The 13,995-nt window shown below is 38.5% G+C and overlaps 1 protein-coding gene across 2 annotated transcripts in view; it reads right to left on the reverse strand.

Annotated features, from left to right (window-relative positions):
• The window catches only part of si:dkey-112m2.1 (transmembrane protein 132C), a 169,723-nt gene that overhangs the window by 25,330 nt on the left and 130,398 nt on the right, over positions 1-13,995 (reverse strand). Inside the window, exon 5 of one of the 2 annotated variants that reach the window (XM_039614229.1) lies at positions 10,337-10,382. In XM_039614229.1, coding sequence (XP_039470163.1) covers positions 10,337-10,382 — 46 coding nt within the window. Of the gene's footprint in view, positions 1-10,192; positions 10,383-13,995 lie in introns of both variants that reach the window. The other variant, XM_039614228.1, reaches the window with a different exon arrangement.

Below are 13,995 nucleotides of genomic sequence, written 5' to 3' on the forward strand. Positions count from 1 at the left end.
AAAAGTGCTACATATATTGCATAGCAACCCACATATCAGTATAGATATGCAAACATATTAACTTAGACACACACTTGCAAACACAAAGACACCTTTCTTTTTTTTGCCTAGCTCAAAAAAAAGAAAAAAGAAAAAGAGGCATGTCTCCCCCCTTCTCATGCTGCAGCTTATCTTAACAACCTCTCATTGCAGTGCAGAGAGCAGGGCAAGAAAAGAGAAGAAAGAAGGCGAGAGAAGGGAGAATCGATAAAAGGCCATTATATTTCTGAGCAGCAGGGGGTAGAAGCATCGAGTGTGTGGGGGCTGATATGGTTGCGGATGAATGATGTGTAAGGTAGCAGACAAACTACAAAAGTCCTGCTTGGAGAATAGTTACTGTATGTAAATGTGTAAACGCTCAAGGACAAAATCTGCTGTTGTTACCCAACTTTAAGCAATATAGATTTAATATATATGCTTTATTGCAAGAGGGCATTATTATTCTGCTACTTTGGTTTCAAGACCTGCACAGATCAGACAAGTCCAATGAAAAATTAGGAACTGATGGCTCTTTCTACACATAATGACTGCGCACAACAAACCCCTAAAGTTCTTGCACTTTTGGATAACCTCCCCGTCGCTGCAGTGGAGTCCCTCTTCTGTATGGGAGGCTTGTGTGAACAATGACTAATATTTATACCCCTATCAGATTGTTTCATCTTACGACTGCAGCTTCTTTGCTCATTCATACAACGTAACGTATTATTTTCCTTACATTTTTTTGCTAACTTGCTCACCGTCAGTAACAGTATTTGGATACTAGAGCAAACGCTAGGAAATAGGGTAGTATTAATAGTAAAATACTATTATTATGACAAAAAAACAATATACAAAAACTACTGCTAATAAAATCATAAAATTCTGTTTTTTTGTGTAGTCTCTTGCTATGATACGCCTTCTAAGCACAAGAGGTCTAAAGATGGAGTTAAAAGAAATTACAGCACAATGATAAGTGACTACTAATCCATATAGACTTATTCAAAGGGTTTAAACGAGCAAGGTAGGGACACATCTAAGATATGCTGGCCTTAGATGTGGGCCCAGAACACTACTTAACCCTGGCTAGCTGTTTATTATTCAGTACTGAACAGATGCCTCTGACCCACAGAAAACCACAGCTCAACTGTTTTCTAAGCAGCTGAGATTGGCAGCAGGCTCACAGGTCCCGTTCTGTGTTGGCCAACAGTACAGTAGGGTTTATATTGCCACTGCAGCACTCCATCCATTCAGTTCATATCAATTATCAATAAAAAGTCTATTCCCTCTAGCACCTATATAGTCTCCCCCTGCCACTCAAAAACTTTGGAACATCTCAAAGTGTATAGTAGGAGATAAAATGAAAGCAAAGGCAGGGGAATCAATGCCTCTAAGGATTTTATTTCTTTTTTCCCCACTATTTTTTATTTTTTAGAAATGGTGATACAGCAGAAGGAGAGACCGGTGTTCATACAATGTAATCCTTTTACGGTTATGACTTGGGAAAAAAAGCACAGCAGCCAAGGTGTTCTGCACTGCAATACTATAGTCGGAGAAAAACCGGAGCAAGGTGCTGATAACTGAAGTGATGAGTGATGTGATGGAGCGAGCAAAAGAGGGAAATTACTATTTTGCTCCCAAAGTTTGGAAGATGACAGTCATTTTACGTGCAGCTGCTGAAACTTAGCAAATCGTCAAGGTTTGGAGTTTTCATTTTAGGGAGTGAACAAAAATACTCCATAGTACTTACAGCAGTATGCAGAAATCCTACATTTTACTAGTACGCTAGGTATTTGATGAAAAACACTGAAAGTCAATTGAATCTAGAGTTTTTTGTGAGGATGAAATAAGCTGAATAATCAGCTTCTGCGTCTCCGCTGATTTACCTCAATTGGCATAGGAGCTATAATTGCAGTATTAGCAAATAAAGAGTTGAAGGCAGTTTGGGGCCATTCTGCATTGACCATGAGTAAGAAATACCACTATTGATTATTAAATTGGGGCCTACAGTGATTTATACTCTCCTCATTAATTAGATATTGATTTATAACTTCTTGTCCTGGCAATGGGTTGGGTTTGTTATTGTGTACTGTGAGCTCTAAATACTTTTAGTAAGATTAAATATTAAGCCTCTGTTGTTTTTTCCTGCCTCATACTTCCTCACTTTAACATTAGGAGAGGAAATGCCAAAGTCAGCAGTGATAAATTGGCTGTCCCTGATAAAGCCTGTCCATATTCTGAGGACCTTTCTCCTGTCTCTGGCTGAGGCCATTTGATTAGAATAAACCAGGGAGCACTATACTGGACCATGGCCCATGCTGGCCAAATAAAAGACCCTCAACCCAGCCTGACAGAATGAGGGAAAGGGTAAGAAAGGCAAGCCAGCAAAAACGTAAACAAACCACAACAAATGACAGAACGGACAGGCTTAACTTCAAAGTAAAGCCTGACTGACATACATATCTTGGGCCCCGAGAGAGGCAAGAGAGACATGTTGGGCGGCAGAAGTGAAATAGTTTGTGTGTGAGTACAGAGGATATGCACACATGTCATCCTCATTCTCTGCTTCATGCTCACTGTTACACAACCCACCCCGAAAAAAAAAGTTTGAGTCCAACCAATGTGATCATTCACATTCTTTAGATTTAAAAGTTGCGTGTCAATAATATGAAGCCACTTGCTGACACACTGCTATTTTACACTACTGTGCAAGGGTTTTGAGCCACCCTTCATTTCGTTCTTGCATGGAATATAGATTCAGTGATTTATTGAAGCATGTATATGCAGAAATTACTATACAGAAAAGACGTTCTCAGGATTTCGAAACTGGTATGACATTACTCAGTTTTTTTTTTCCCCCACAGGATCTTTATAAAGTGTTTGCTTAGAGTCTCAGCTTCGGTGTCAGCTGGGCTTTAATGCAGGCATGTGCATAACACAGAAGGGGGGAAGGAAGGAAAAAAGAAGCAGAGAAATTACAGTCCTAAACAACTAAATAAATAACAGAAACATTGTTATTTGAATAGAGTTTGCTAATTTTGATCTCCCTGTCTGTCTGCTGTCTCATCTCCCTCTCCTGCTTGCTGTAGGATGATCAGGATCAACAATGACAAACAAGCCTGATGCATAAGGAGCATTTTTCCCAGAGCGAAAGTGATAAAGAGAATTTATTCATTTAGTCAAAAAGCACAGCATAAAGATAAGGCAGAAAATTAGAGGCCCATATATACACAAGAGGACTTAATTAAGCTATAAGGGGCATTATAGTTGCATGCAGATGGCTAATGTTGCCCTGAGGGCACTTAGCATGCCAATGGATAGCCTCACTGCTCACCGATTAGTGCTCTGTCATGCCATTTCCAAATACTGTTACTGACAGTGAAACAGTATGACTGATAGCATCTTGCTTGAAAATTGCTGGCGAGTTCTGATGCAGTGATAGCACTTTGTATAAATTATAGATATACGACCCTTTATTTTGGACTTGGTTTAAGCAGCCAAGCAGCAGCCAAGCAGCACAGGAACCCACAGGGTTTCTGCTTTCTCTTGTACAGCTTTGTCTTCTTCTTTTGTTCTTTTGATTCTCGAAAGCATTCGTCCATCAAAGTTGATTGCCAACTTAAAATTGCAAGTATAGGAAATGAGAAAACCAAACTTGGTATATGGATTCAGGACCCCGTTATTCAAAAGCACTATAAACTTCGATGCATTCACCTGTAACCCAAGTAGTATTTCAGCTGCTGAATTACAGTATTTGCTTTAACCAAAAAATTATTTTGTCGACTTGTAATACCTCAGGAGGCCTGAAGGCTGATAGATGGCAGCTAGTCATGGCAGCTTAATTGGTTTATTGAAAACACTTTCTTTTTTTCTTTCAATCTTCACCATTATTGGCACAGATAAACTTCCCGCCAAGCTTCACCAATGTTATCTGAGGAATTTCAGATTTTTTAAAACACCACTCCGAATTTTGACCAATCTGACAAACCGAAAGTTACATTTCTCACAAACTGTTTCATGTATTGACATGAAATTTGTTCTAGGAATAGGCACCCCTCACTGAGGGAGTTGTCTTGCTGGCTCAGAGTATCATTATGTATTAATGAAAGACCATTGGGGTACCTCCATCCCCTGTTAACCCTCCACCCTTAAAAAAAGACGACTATACCCTGATTGCTCACCTGGTCTGCAAAAGTAATGCGTTTTCTGTGAGTATGGGAAGAGCACTCTCCGAGCTGCTGGTTAACTTGCATTCTTCAAGAGCTTGGACAGCATGAAGACTCTTGTGTTCGCCATTGAAGTGAACAAAAGAACATTTGCTGTGCTTTGATCGTAGATGAGACTTTCTGAAAGCAGAAGCGGCTGTTCAAAGTAAATAATGGCAGACTGCATCGTTCCTTGAGAGTGTGCCAAAGTAGCCGCTATGCGGGTATTTTACATTTTTTTTTTCCTACATAGTGACAAAGACAGGTAGGCTAACAGATGAGAAGCCTTGACTACAAAGAAAGTTTCTCAGTTCTGTAGCAGAGAAATATTCTCTCTGGTGCTGACTTTGGGCTTTGTAACTTTACACACTGCTTAAATGTAGGACTATAAATCATTTAAAAAAAGGAAAACCCTCTTAAAAAAAAAAAAAAGTCACTTTAAACCACTGAATGGAGCCAAAATGAATAAATCTGAATTTGCCCTGGTGATTATAATTCTAGACAAAGGTGCTTAACCACGACCACAAAAACAGTTAATGCAGAGCTTCCTGCTAATGGTGCTGATTATAATGTTATGGGACTGTAAGCACAAAGCGAATGTTATTGAGTTTGAAATAGAGTGAGTTTCAGAAGCTATGAATAAAATGCTAATGATTACATTTGGGATGTACTGTAAAGAGCTATGGGGGCCAACTGGCTGTCTCTTCTAATGAGAGAACAGAGAGGCAGGGAGCAGCAAGAGAGGGATCAAAAATTCATGGGAGGATGCAGTAAAAGTAGTGCACACTCAGCTGGCATGTTCTCTGCATGTACCGTCTTTCAAGCTTATTAATGAAACACCACCACCGTCTCTCTTTTCATGTCTGTTCCCGGTCCAGATTGTGTTCAGCCCTGCAGTTTTCTTTGATTGTCCCTTTAAAATCAGAATAGCCAATATCACTTAACACAAACAATGTAGCGGCATTTGTCTTGGTGGCGTTGAGCTGGCATTCACAGGTCCAGAGTTTAGTTCAGTATCTCAGTAATGCACAAGAATTCTCACGCAGTAAGAGGAAAACAGCAGTGTCTTAAGTGCAGACAACTTCCTCTGCGCTTGTCCTCTATTAAATGTATTGATTTATGAGATTTCAAACAGGAGTGCGTTACAAACTGAAGACGAGACCCACTGAGGGTTTCTAATTCGAGACAAAACTGCTCATCTAAACAAGCCATACAATCTAGTATTAACTCCTAAAAACTGCACTCTCGTGAAAGCAGTTTTCAGTAATACTAAACTCACAAATTTTCCAATAATAACTGCCACTTAATATTAGCAATGCTGTCTCTCTATGATTTTGTCTTTCTTAAGGGTAGATTACATATAGCTACAAGTCTATTATTTCATCCTCACGTCAGAATTCTCCTTTCATTTCCAGAAAAAAAACACGCTTTGAATGCTAAATTACTTGCTTAGCGCACACACACAAAATCTTCATTGTCTTCAGTATTCATCTAGCATTCTATAATATCCTGTCCTGCCATAAAAGGCACAAAATTGCGAGTCATCGGTTGAACTACAAATTGCTCTGTTCAATTTTCCTGGAAAACGCATCTCCTCTGAAATTATGAGCTTTGTCCATTGCTGCGGGATGAATATCCAATACTGATCTCTCTCGCTCTCTTAAACACTGACTGCAGAAAGCTTATACCCATAGAATTCACAGAAATGTATCTTCAGTGAAAATGATAGAAAATTGAAAATGTCAGGGTATGCGTAAGCTGATCTCACCCATCTTTTCTTCTGTTTAAACATGCGCCTTCTTCTCCACTTGTTGTTCGTACTCGTTTTTTCTTTACATTTTTGTGTATACACACAAATGACAAATTTAAAAAGCAATTCTAGGCATTTTTCAGCTGTTCAAAAAACCCCCTGTAAGAACAAAAAAAAAAAAAGGAAAAAAAAACAAACAAGTTCTGCACTTCATGTTTGGCAGCCAGCAGGTACTGGGTATGTGTGTGCTTCTCTGTGGGAGTTAAGGCCAGAAGCAATCACAGAGAGATGAGAGTTCTCTTGAACAGGGGTGTCTGGCTTTCTGTACCCAGACAAGTACTGCTAAGTGCCAGGAATGATTGGTGTCTACCTACACATACTGCCGCAAAGGTGATGGCTGATGTCATATATCCACCCATCCGTTCATCCATGCATCTATTTTTTACACATCCTATCAGGTTCAGTGTTTTGGAGGAGGCTGGAGCCTATCCGGGCTGTTATTGCTCCGGGAGGCGGGGTATACCCTGGACATGGCCATCTAAGGCGCAGTTTGCTCAGACAGCGACTCTTCTACCTTTAATTTATTAGCTGGCGCTTAACAAGCAATATGTGGTGTCAAAGCATGGGTGCCCTTTGGAGAACAGAATTTGTTTTCAGAAGTCAGAGAGACAACTAACGTCTTGAAGACTGCACCAAGACAGTGTCCTACATACGAGGAGTGAGCAAAACGTTTTGAAAACTGGCTAAGAGTAATTCACACGATCTTCTCTTGTATTGCTTAAATGGGGATTTACCTTAATTATTGCAGTGCACTTTTACACGATCCATAAAATTCATTTTCTTGTTGCGTGGGCTCTCAGTTCATTTTAGGTCTTGAGCTTTGGTGTAACTTCCTGTTTTACTTTGAAGGTTATTTTCCTGTGTCTTCCTGCCTTTGTTTCTTCTCCTCACTTTCTTGATTATATTCCCGCCTCGCCTGAGCATGCCTTTGTCTCATTTCCCAGCCAGCCCTCTGTGCATATCTATTATTTTTTTTGACAGATCATTTTTTTCCTTCCTGTTTCCGTCGCCTGCATTCCTGAGATTCCTGCTGTTGCCCCTGTGCCACCCCATGCTTACTTTAACATTAATTGGCATTTAAATAATGTTTAAATAAGACTTGAACAGAAAATGTTTATTATGTCTACCACTATTAATTTAATAACAGCTAACTAATTAAACCTATTGACAAATTATTGAATCTTTAATAAGACACATTTTCTTCTTAAATCAAAGTTTGCACGCTGTCAGTACCTTCTGAAATCTTTATTACAATACATCTTTGCATTTTCTTCATATCTCTTTCAATTAGCTGTCCATTAAACTTTTTAGAATTACTATTATTTAATACAATATAATTAGAGTGTGCATTCTCTTTTATTAAGCCACTAAAAGTGGAGAAATGTAGCCAAAGCCTTAAAGCTACTCTACTCGCCACAAACCATAAATCAGCAGTGCACCGCTGCCTCACAAAATGAGTATGATAAAACTTTATGAAGTGCTTGAAAGCATTTGATTTGTACATGGACATAATCAATGACAAAAATTAAAACTGCCCTAATCTCTCTTCAGCATACAGAACAATTTTCCTCAAAAACAATTAAGAACAATTCATTATGTTTACACAGTCATTATCATAATACAGTTAGCAATCATAAGCCACTTGCCAATTCATCCACATTTGGATTGTTAAAATCCAACTCAATTTAACTTCTCATTCTGCAAATTGAGTGCGGCGTTTAAAAGCTTCATGACGATTAGAAGCAAGTCCAAGCTTTGTTTTAAAAATAATTTATTGGGTCTGGGATTTTTTTTTTTTTTCAGGACTAATAAATGATGATTGCTTTGCCATATTTTCTCATATGGCAAATTATTATTCTTTATAAAGACGCTAAATACTTTTTTTTTTTTAAGTCAGAATCACACAAATGCACTTCTAGACATTTGGACTTAAAATGGAAAATGAAAATGAATGAAATACAAAGTCCCTCCTAATTAGACAATACCTTGTCGTTCACTGAACAGGATATGCTGCTCTTATCCCTTTTATGATTTATACATTATAAAAATGCTTTTACTGAGAAGAGCCGTAAATTATAATCTTTAAATAGAAACATGTTTTTTTTAAAGTATTTTCCCTGGACCTTGAATGTCACAGTAAACAAGTAAAAGAAGCAGTTGCCAAGTAACTGCCAAAACTATCTTCTTACAAAGCATGATTGAATGTGGGTGTTCATCTTGTACTATGTTTAGCTTTTAAGTTGATCTCACAAATCTAACAGCGTTTGTGAGGTTTTCTTCATTACAGCTCTCTTTTTGCTCTTTAACTTTCCAGTGCATCCACATCTCAGCATTATTAAGATGCTGAGACATTTTGCGTTGTGTTGGATTTTATGATGGGTTTTATGATGTCAAACTCAAAATTAGTTTAATTTGTTGATATGGTTCTGTTATGTTATATGGAAAACCAGAAGAGCAACACTCCTGTGCAGAACAGAGGAGACGTCAGTGGAAAGCAGCTTGTAAAAGGGCAGCAGTAACTAAACTAAAAAAGCACTGGCTATATGAGATTTGCCAGTTAGATTTGTAGAAAGGAATCAGCTGAGCCAACAGCTGATATTCTGGCCTGCCTGAATTAACACCAGGCTCAATGCAATGGCCACCAAGTTGAAAGTTTATCTTATTAATAGCTACTTTGAGCTGCTCCCTGCTCCCATTCACAAGGGGTTGCCACAGTGGGTAGCTCCGCATTGATTTGGCAGAGTTTTACACCAGATGCCCTTCCTGATACAACCCCAAAGGGATTGTTTCTCTTTTCAGGATGAAACTGGGGATCTTGTTAATTGAATGCATAAACCACTACATTATAGAGAGTTATGTTATTAATATAATATTACTTTTTGGGTGGAAATAAGTTCAAAAGCTACTAGACATCTAATATAATCTCTTGCTTTTGCTTTCAGACTACCACTTAACCAATTTAAGGCTGTGGGGTAGAAGTAGGGGGAACCTATCCCTGATTTCACAGGCACTCCACCAGTCTGTCACAGGACTAACACATTGAGACAGGTAACCTTTCACACTTAGATTTAGATTCAGCAGTAAACCTAGGAGTACCCCACCCTAGATTCTAACTCAAGACCTTCTTGATCATCCTTCTTAGTCATGCTTTTAGTCTGCAACTGCAAAACAGGCTTTGTTGGATATAGGTCACCTTGTTTCAACCTGTCAACAGCACTTCATTGATGCATTTTTTTTTTAAAATGTGGTCTCATCTGTTTAAGACACATGCTCTGCTGCATGGGTCACATTTAGCTCAAGTTTCCACCATTGTGTATGATTATATATCACGTGCTACCCTTGTTTGAGCTCTTCACATGCCAAAGTGTGTTCTGTTTCTACCAGGTAAGGTCTGCCCCAGATTCTGTTTATCTTATGTGTCTCGATAAATCTTGTTTTTTTCTTCTCTGTATTTCTGCACACCAAAGGCTTATGTGTCAGTGTCCAACAGCTAAAGTTGGTCTGACCGAATCTGTTGATGTGCTGTGTCATAAAAAAAGATCTCGCTGTGCCATACACTCCAGTACAACATTTTCGGTGTTGGCTCAAATCAGGTCAATCACATCAGTTTGAGTCACTATGCTCCTTTTTTTTTTTTAGGCATTTTAGTCTCATGTAAACTTCTGCACTGGAAGTTGAATGCACAGACGAGTAGTATAAAAAGCATCACGAGGATGCCACAACCCTTATACTTACATAAGTGGTACATATACATATAATATATGTGTTATTTATCCTTTTATAATTTCATCAGTCAGTTTCATCTGTCCCCTGTCAACCCCAAATGACCCACGTCTGCTGCTTTTTTTCTCTCGTTGTTTGGTAGGAGCAACTAAAATTGCTGTTTTGATGTTGAAGGTTGCTGATGACTGGTTTGGGGTAAAGCATCAGACACAATAATTTCTATGACAATACTCCCCCAAAGTAGTAAAATGATTTATAATATTGGAAGTTAAAACTAACAACTTTACAAACTTACTGTGGCTCTAACTATCTGTGATAACACACTCAACAAACAAATACACGTAGTGTTGATGGGTTATTTTAAGTTAGCCTAACACTGAACTTAGACCATATTCCCTTATGCACACATGCTTCCAATTTCCAACCAGTCACTCCTCACCATGGCCAGTGGCACGATGCCACCCAGGTCCTGTGGTGCCAGACGGATGAGGGTCTGCACTTCACTGGTCAGAGTGCGCGTGAGCGGATACTCGACCTGCCATGCCACCTCCCTGCTCCCCTGAGTTACCATCAGCCCATTTACCTCCAAGTCTACTTGCAGCACTCGCTGGTAGCCCACTGCCTCCATTCTGCAGAGAGAGAGGATAAAAGTTTGTATGTCAGGAGTGGATTTTGATAAAAGGTTAGATAAAAGGTTGAAGTCAAAAGGGATAAGAAGGTAGCAGGGAAAATAAGGCAAAGCAAGGAAAAAAGAAGCAAACACAAGAACTAGAAATAACACACAGGAATGATGGAAGGATTAACAGGAGGGGAAATAAAACATCGGTCAGCCCATTCAGGGAAAACTACCAAAAAAGAAGAATTACACTTTACATTTTAATCACCTATTTAAAAAGTTATATAACACAAACACTTTGATGGTACCATTAAACCATTAAAATTCCATGAACCACGATGTGTGCAAAAAATAAATAAATAAATTGTTGCAATATGAAGCCTGTCTTGCAGATTGCCAGGGCCATGCAAATTATTTTCCAGCATCTGATGTAGATGCAAACAAAGCAGAAAAACAATGAATGTCAAAGAACACCCATCAAACTTATTTGATTTGCTGAATGCTTGCCTTGATCAAGCTGCTGCCTTTCACCTCTGTTTGTCGCAGTTAAAAATCAATGCCGCACCATTTTCTGAACAACCTGAGACCGATATACAGAGTACGCACTGTCTTGAATAATACAGTTTACCAGATTGGAAGTCTGGAAGTGACTCACAGAGGTAAGTGCTGAGGTTGTGAGAGTCTGCTACTTTAAACAACAAAAGCTAAAAACAACTCAGATGCTTCCTACAATTTAAAAAAAAAAGAAGAGATAATAAGCATGAAAACTCAAGATGTTGTTAGCATTGCATCTGTTTATAATGAGTACTATCCTAATTATATCTCTGGCCTAAAGAGTAGGCTTGCTTTTTCCGTGTCGCAATCAATACAAGGCTGGAGAGAGTCCAAACTGAGGTTCAGGAGGGAGGTTTTGAGGGATAAGATCCAAGGTTTTTCTTGAACATATTTTGGCCAAGTCTGCAGTTAAATATCTCCCAACTCTCCCTTATGTTCACAGTTCAGATGCTAGCCCCATTTCAAAGTGCAGATTTAAGAATCCACTCCGGTTATATAAAAAAAAAAAAGAAATGCAAGGGAGGACAGTTTTGAAAACTGAAATCAGTGTGGATGAAAACTGCTTAAATAGCAATTCTAGGTCAGGCAGAAAAGCCTCTCAGTTTCAGTGGGTAATGTTCTGAATTATACAAAAACATGCTTTCAAATAACCACTGAGAAGCTTTGGCTCGGGATGATCACAGAGGAACACTGCTGTGAATCTGACCCCACCATGAGAAATATTAAGGTGCAGTTCCGTTTGAGCAGAGTTTTACGGGTGAGTAGCATTGTGCCAAAGGTAGCGGTGGTTCTTTGTACTAACATTCAGAAAGCTAAAAGTCATGAGAATTTTTACACAAACGATCTTTCTTCCCTTCTTTTATTCCAAATTTAAAAAAACAAAACAAATCCTTTTTTGCTGCATTGCTCTATTTTGTACACCCATTTAAATAAAAGTTTTGAAATTCAAAGGGAAAAATGTGTCAAAAATGTGCCACACTTTGGTGCCAGTATGGTTCACCAGGTTAATCCATGCTGTAAGGCTACTGCAGAGACCTGGGTTTGAATCTGCCCTCAGGCCTTTTACTGTCTGTCGGTCCCCTGCCTATTGTTTTCTACTCGCCTTTACACAAGTTTACAAGCTTCCAAACTCGTATAAAGTTGTTTTGAAATTGCACAATAAAAATACATATCAACTGAAGAAAAACGGATAAGATCTGAATGCATTGTTAATCTTGTGATAGACTGGCAACCTGCTTTTGTGTAACCCTTCTTTTGTCCAGTATCAGCTTGAATAGGCTCCAGTCTACTGATGGGTGGATAGCTGCAATTTGGTACATTTGAAAGCAGTATGCAATTTATGAAGCATCTGCTGTGATGCCCAAGATCATGGGAAATGCTGATAAATTTGAAAGCAAACGTAGGTAAGATCTGCTATTAGCATACTATCCCCACTCTCTCAGTAGTGCTCACTCTAGCCAGAGAGCAGCTTTGATGGCAAAGATCCTAAAACAGGTTCACCCCGAAATGTATTAATAGCAATAACATGGAACAGGGTTAGACACAAAAGATGGAGCATGCACAATGCCTGGCATGCTGGGCTGTTTTGTCTGAATGCAGAATAAAAGTGTTTTGCTTTATGAAAAAAATAAATAAAAAAGTCAGGATGCAGATGGCAGAAAAATTGATATTTGTCGATGTTTCTGTGCAAGATGCAACCATCACAAACCACGTTTTGTACCTGACAGAGCTGCGTAAATGGCCCAAGCAAGGCAAAAAGACACCAAACTAACTAAATCATGTTGAACTATCTGTTGATGCAAAATGACAACCTTTTGTGGAGTCTGATAGTATTCTTTTTGTGGCCACATCTGTTAAATATAACCATCACTTTTCACATTTTTTGGTGAGCCAGGCAGAAAGAATCCCTTTTAAATGCAGCGATGCCTTTTAAGTCTATAAGTTATTTAGGTAAGTTGTGCATACTATCTTATATTGTATTAGCTTATATTGGTTCAAAGTCTGTATGGCAAACAAATTCTATGTTAAGTAAAGAACTGATCAAATGAAACGTTTAAACCAGGTGTGCATAAATAATAAAATGTAACAGGGTACAATCCACAACTCATCAGACACACCCAGTTTTTCCATTAAAAATAGTGTAGAAAATAACTCAAATTTATGCCATGTAGTTATTAACTCACACATTTGATCTCAGTGCTGCTCCTTTGCAAGTTGTGGCAAGTTGGAAAGATGAACTAACACTCATCTGTTTTGGTCTTCCACGGAATAGGATTTGAGGACAGTTGGAAAATATTGTCATTCAATTCTGTAATGTATTCAGTGTAAAGTAAGGTCAATGTACCCCGCTTTGTACAAAAGATGGGGAGAAGGAAAACATTCCTCCTTGAATTAATTACCCCGTCACATCTTTCTACTTTCATTACTCTCGGTGTTGAAATTCTAAACAGTTCAATCAGCATTTTTGAAGTTGGATCTGTGCCACTGGGAAAACTCTAAAAACTAAAATGAGGGATTAATAAAAAATAATATAATCAAAAAATATTACATTAGAATAAATTAGTTGTGTTGATACTATATGAATCAAAAAATAACTCAAACAGATGTTAGTTATGGTATTGCGCTTTTGAAACCATGCTTTCATTAAGGGCACACTTGAGCAATTTCTTGACCATTTTTTACTCTTTGATTTCCCTTTTAAAGTAAAAAGATCAACAGCAGAAGAGAAGGACCGATGAGCACAAACATCCCACATAACGCCATGCTGTAGATTTTAGTTCTATTTGGTTAGCCGTATTAACAGATTTGTCGAAAATCCTCACTTCTGTCTGCGGACAGAGTATCAGTCATTTGTTGGAGCTTATTCAAGCCCATCCATTACTCTTTTTCTTTTCAGTTTCTTTTAGAGACAAAAATTTGGAGTGCTACAAAGCCACAGTATCCTCTACTGCCTGGCAACATCCTGGGCTCAGCGGTAGTGACTGTAGTGATTATGTGATTTGCGCTTTATGGTGTATAATTACAGCCAAATCAATTATCGGTAACAGACAGTTTTGCTTTACAATGTAGCT

Source organism: Oreochromis aureus, linkage group 7 (genome assembly GCF_013358895.1).
Source record: "Oreochromis aureus strain Israel breed Guangdong linkage group 7, ZZ_aureus, whole genome shotgun sequence".
Classification (NCBI taxonomy): domain Eukaryota; kingdom Metazoa; phylum Chordata; class Actinopteri; order Cichliformes; family Cichlidae; genus Oreochromis; species Oreochromis aureus.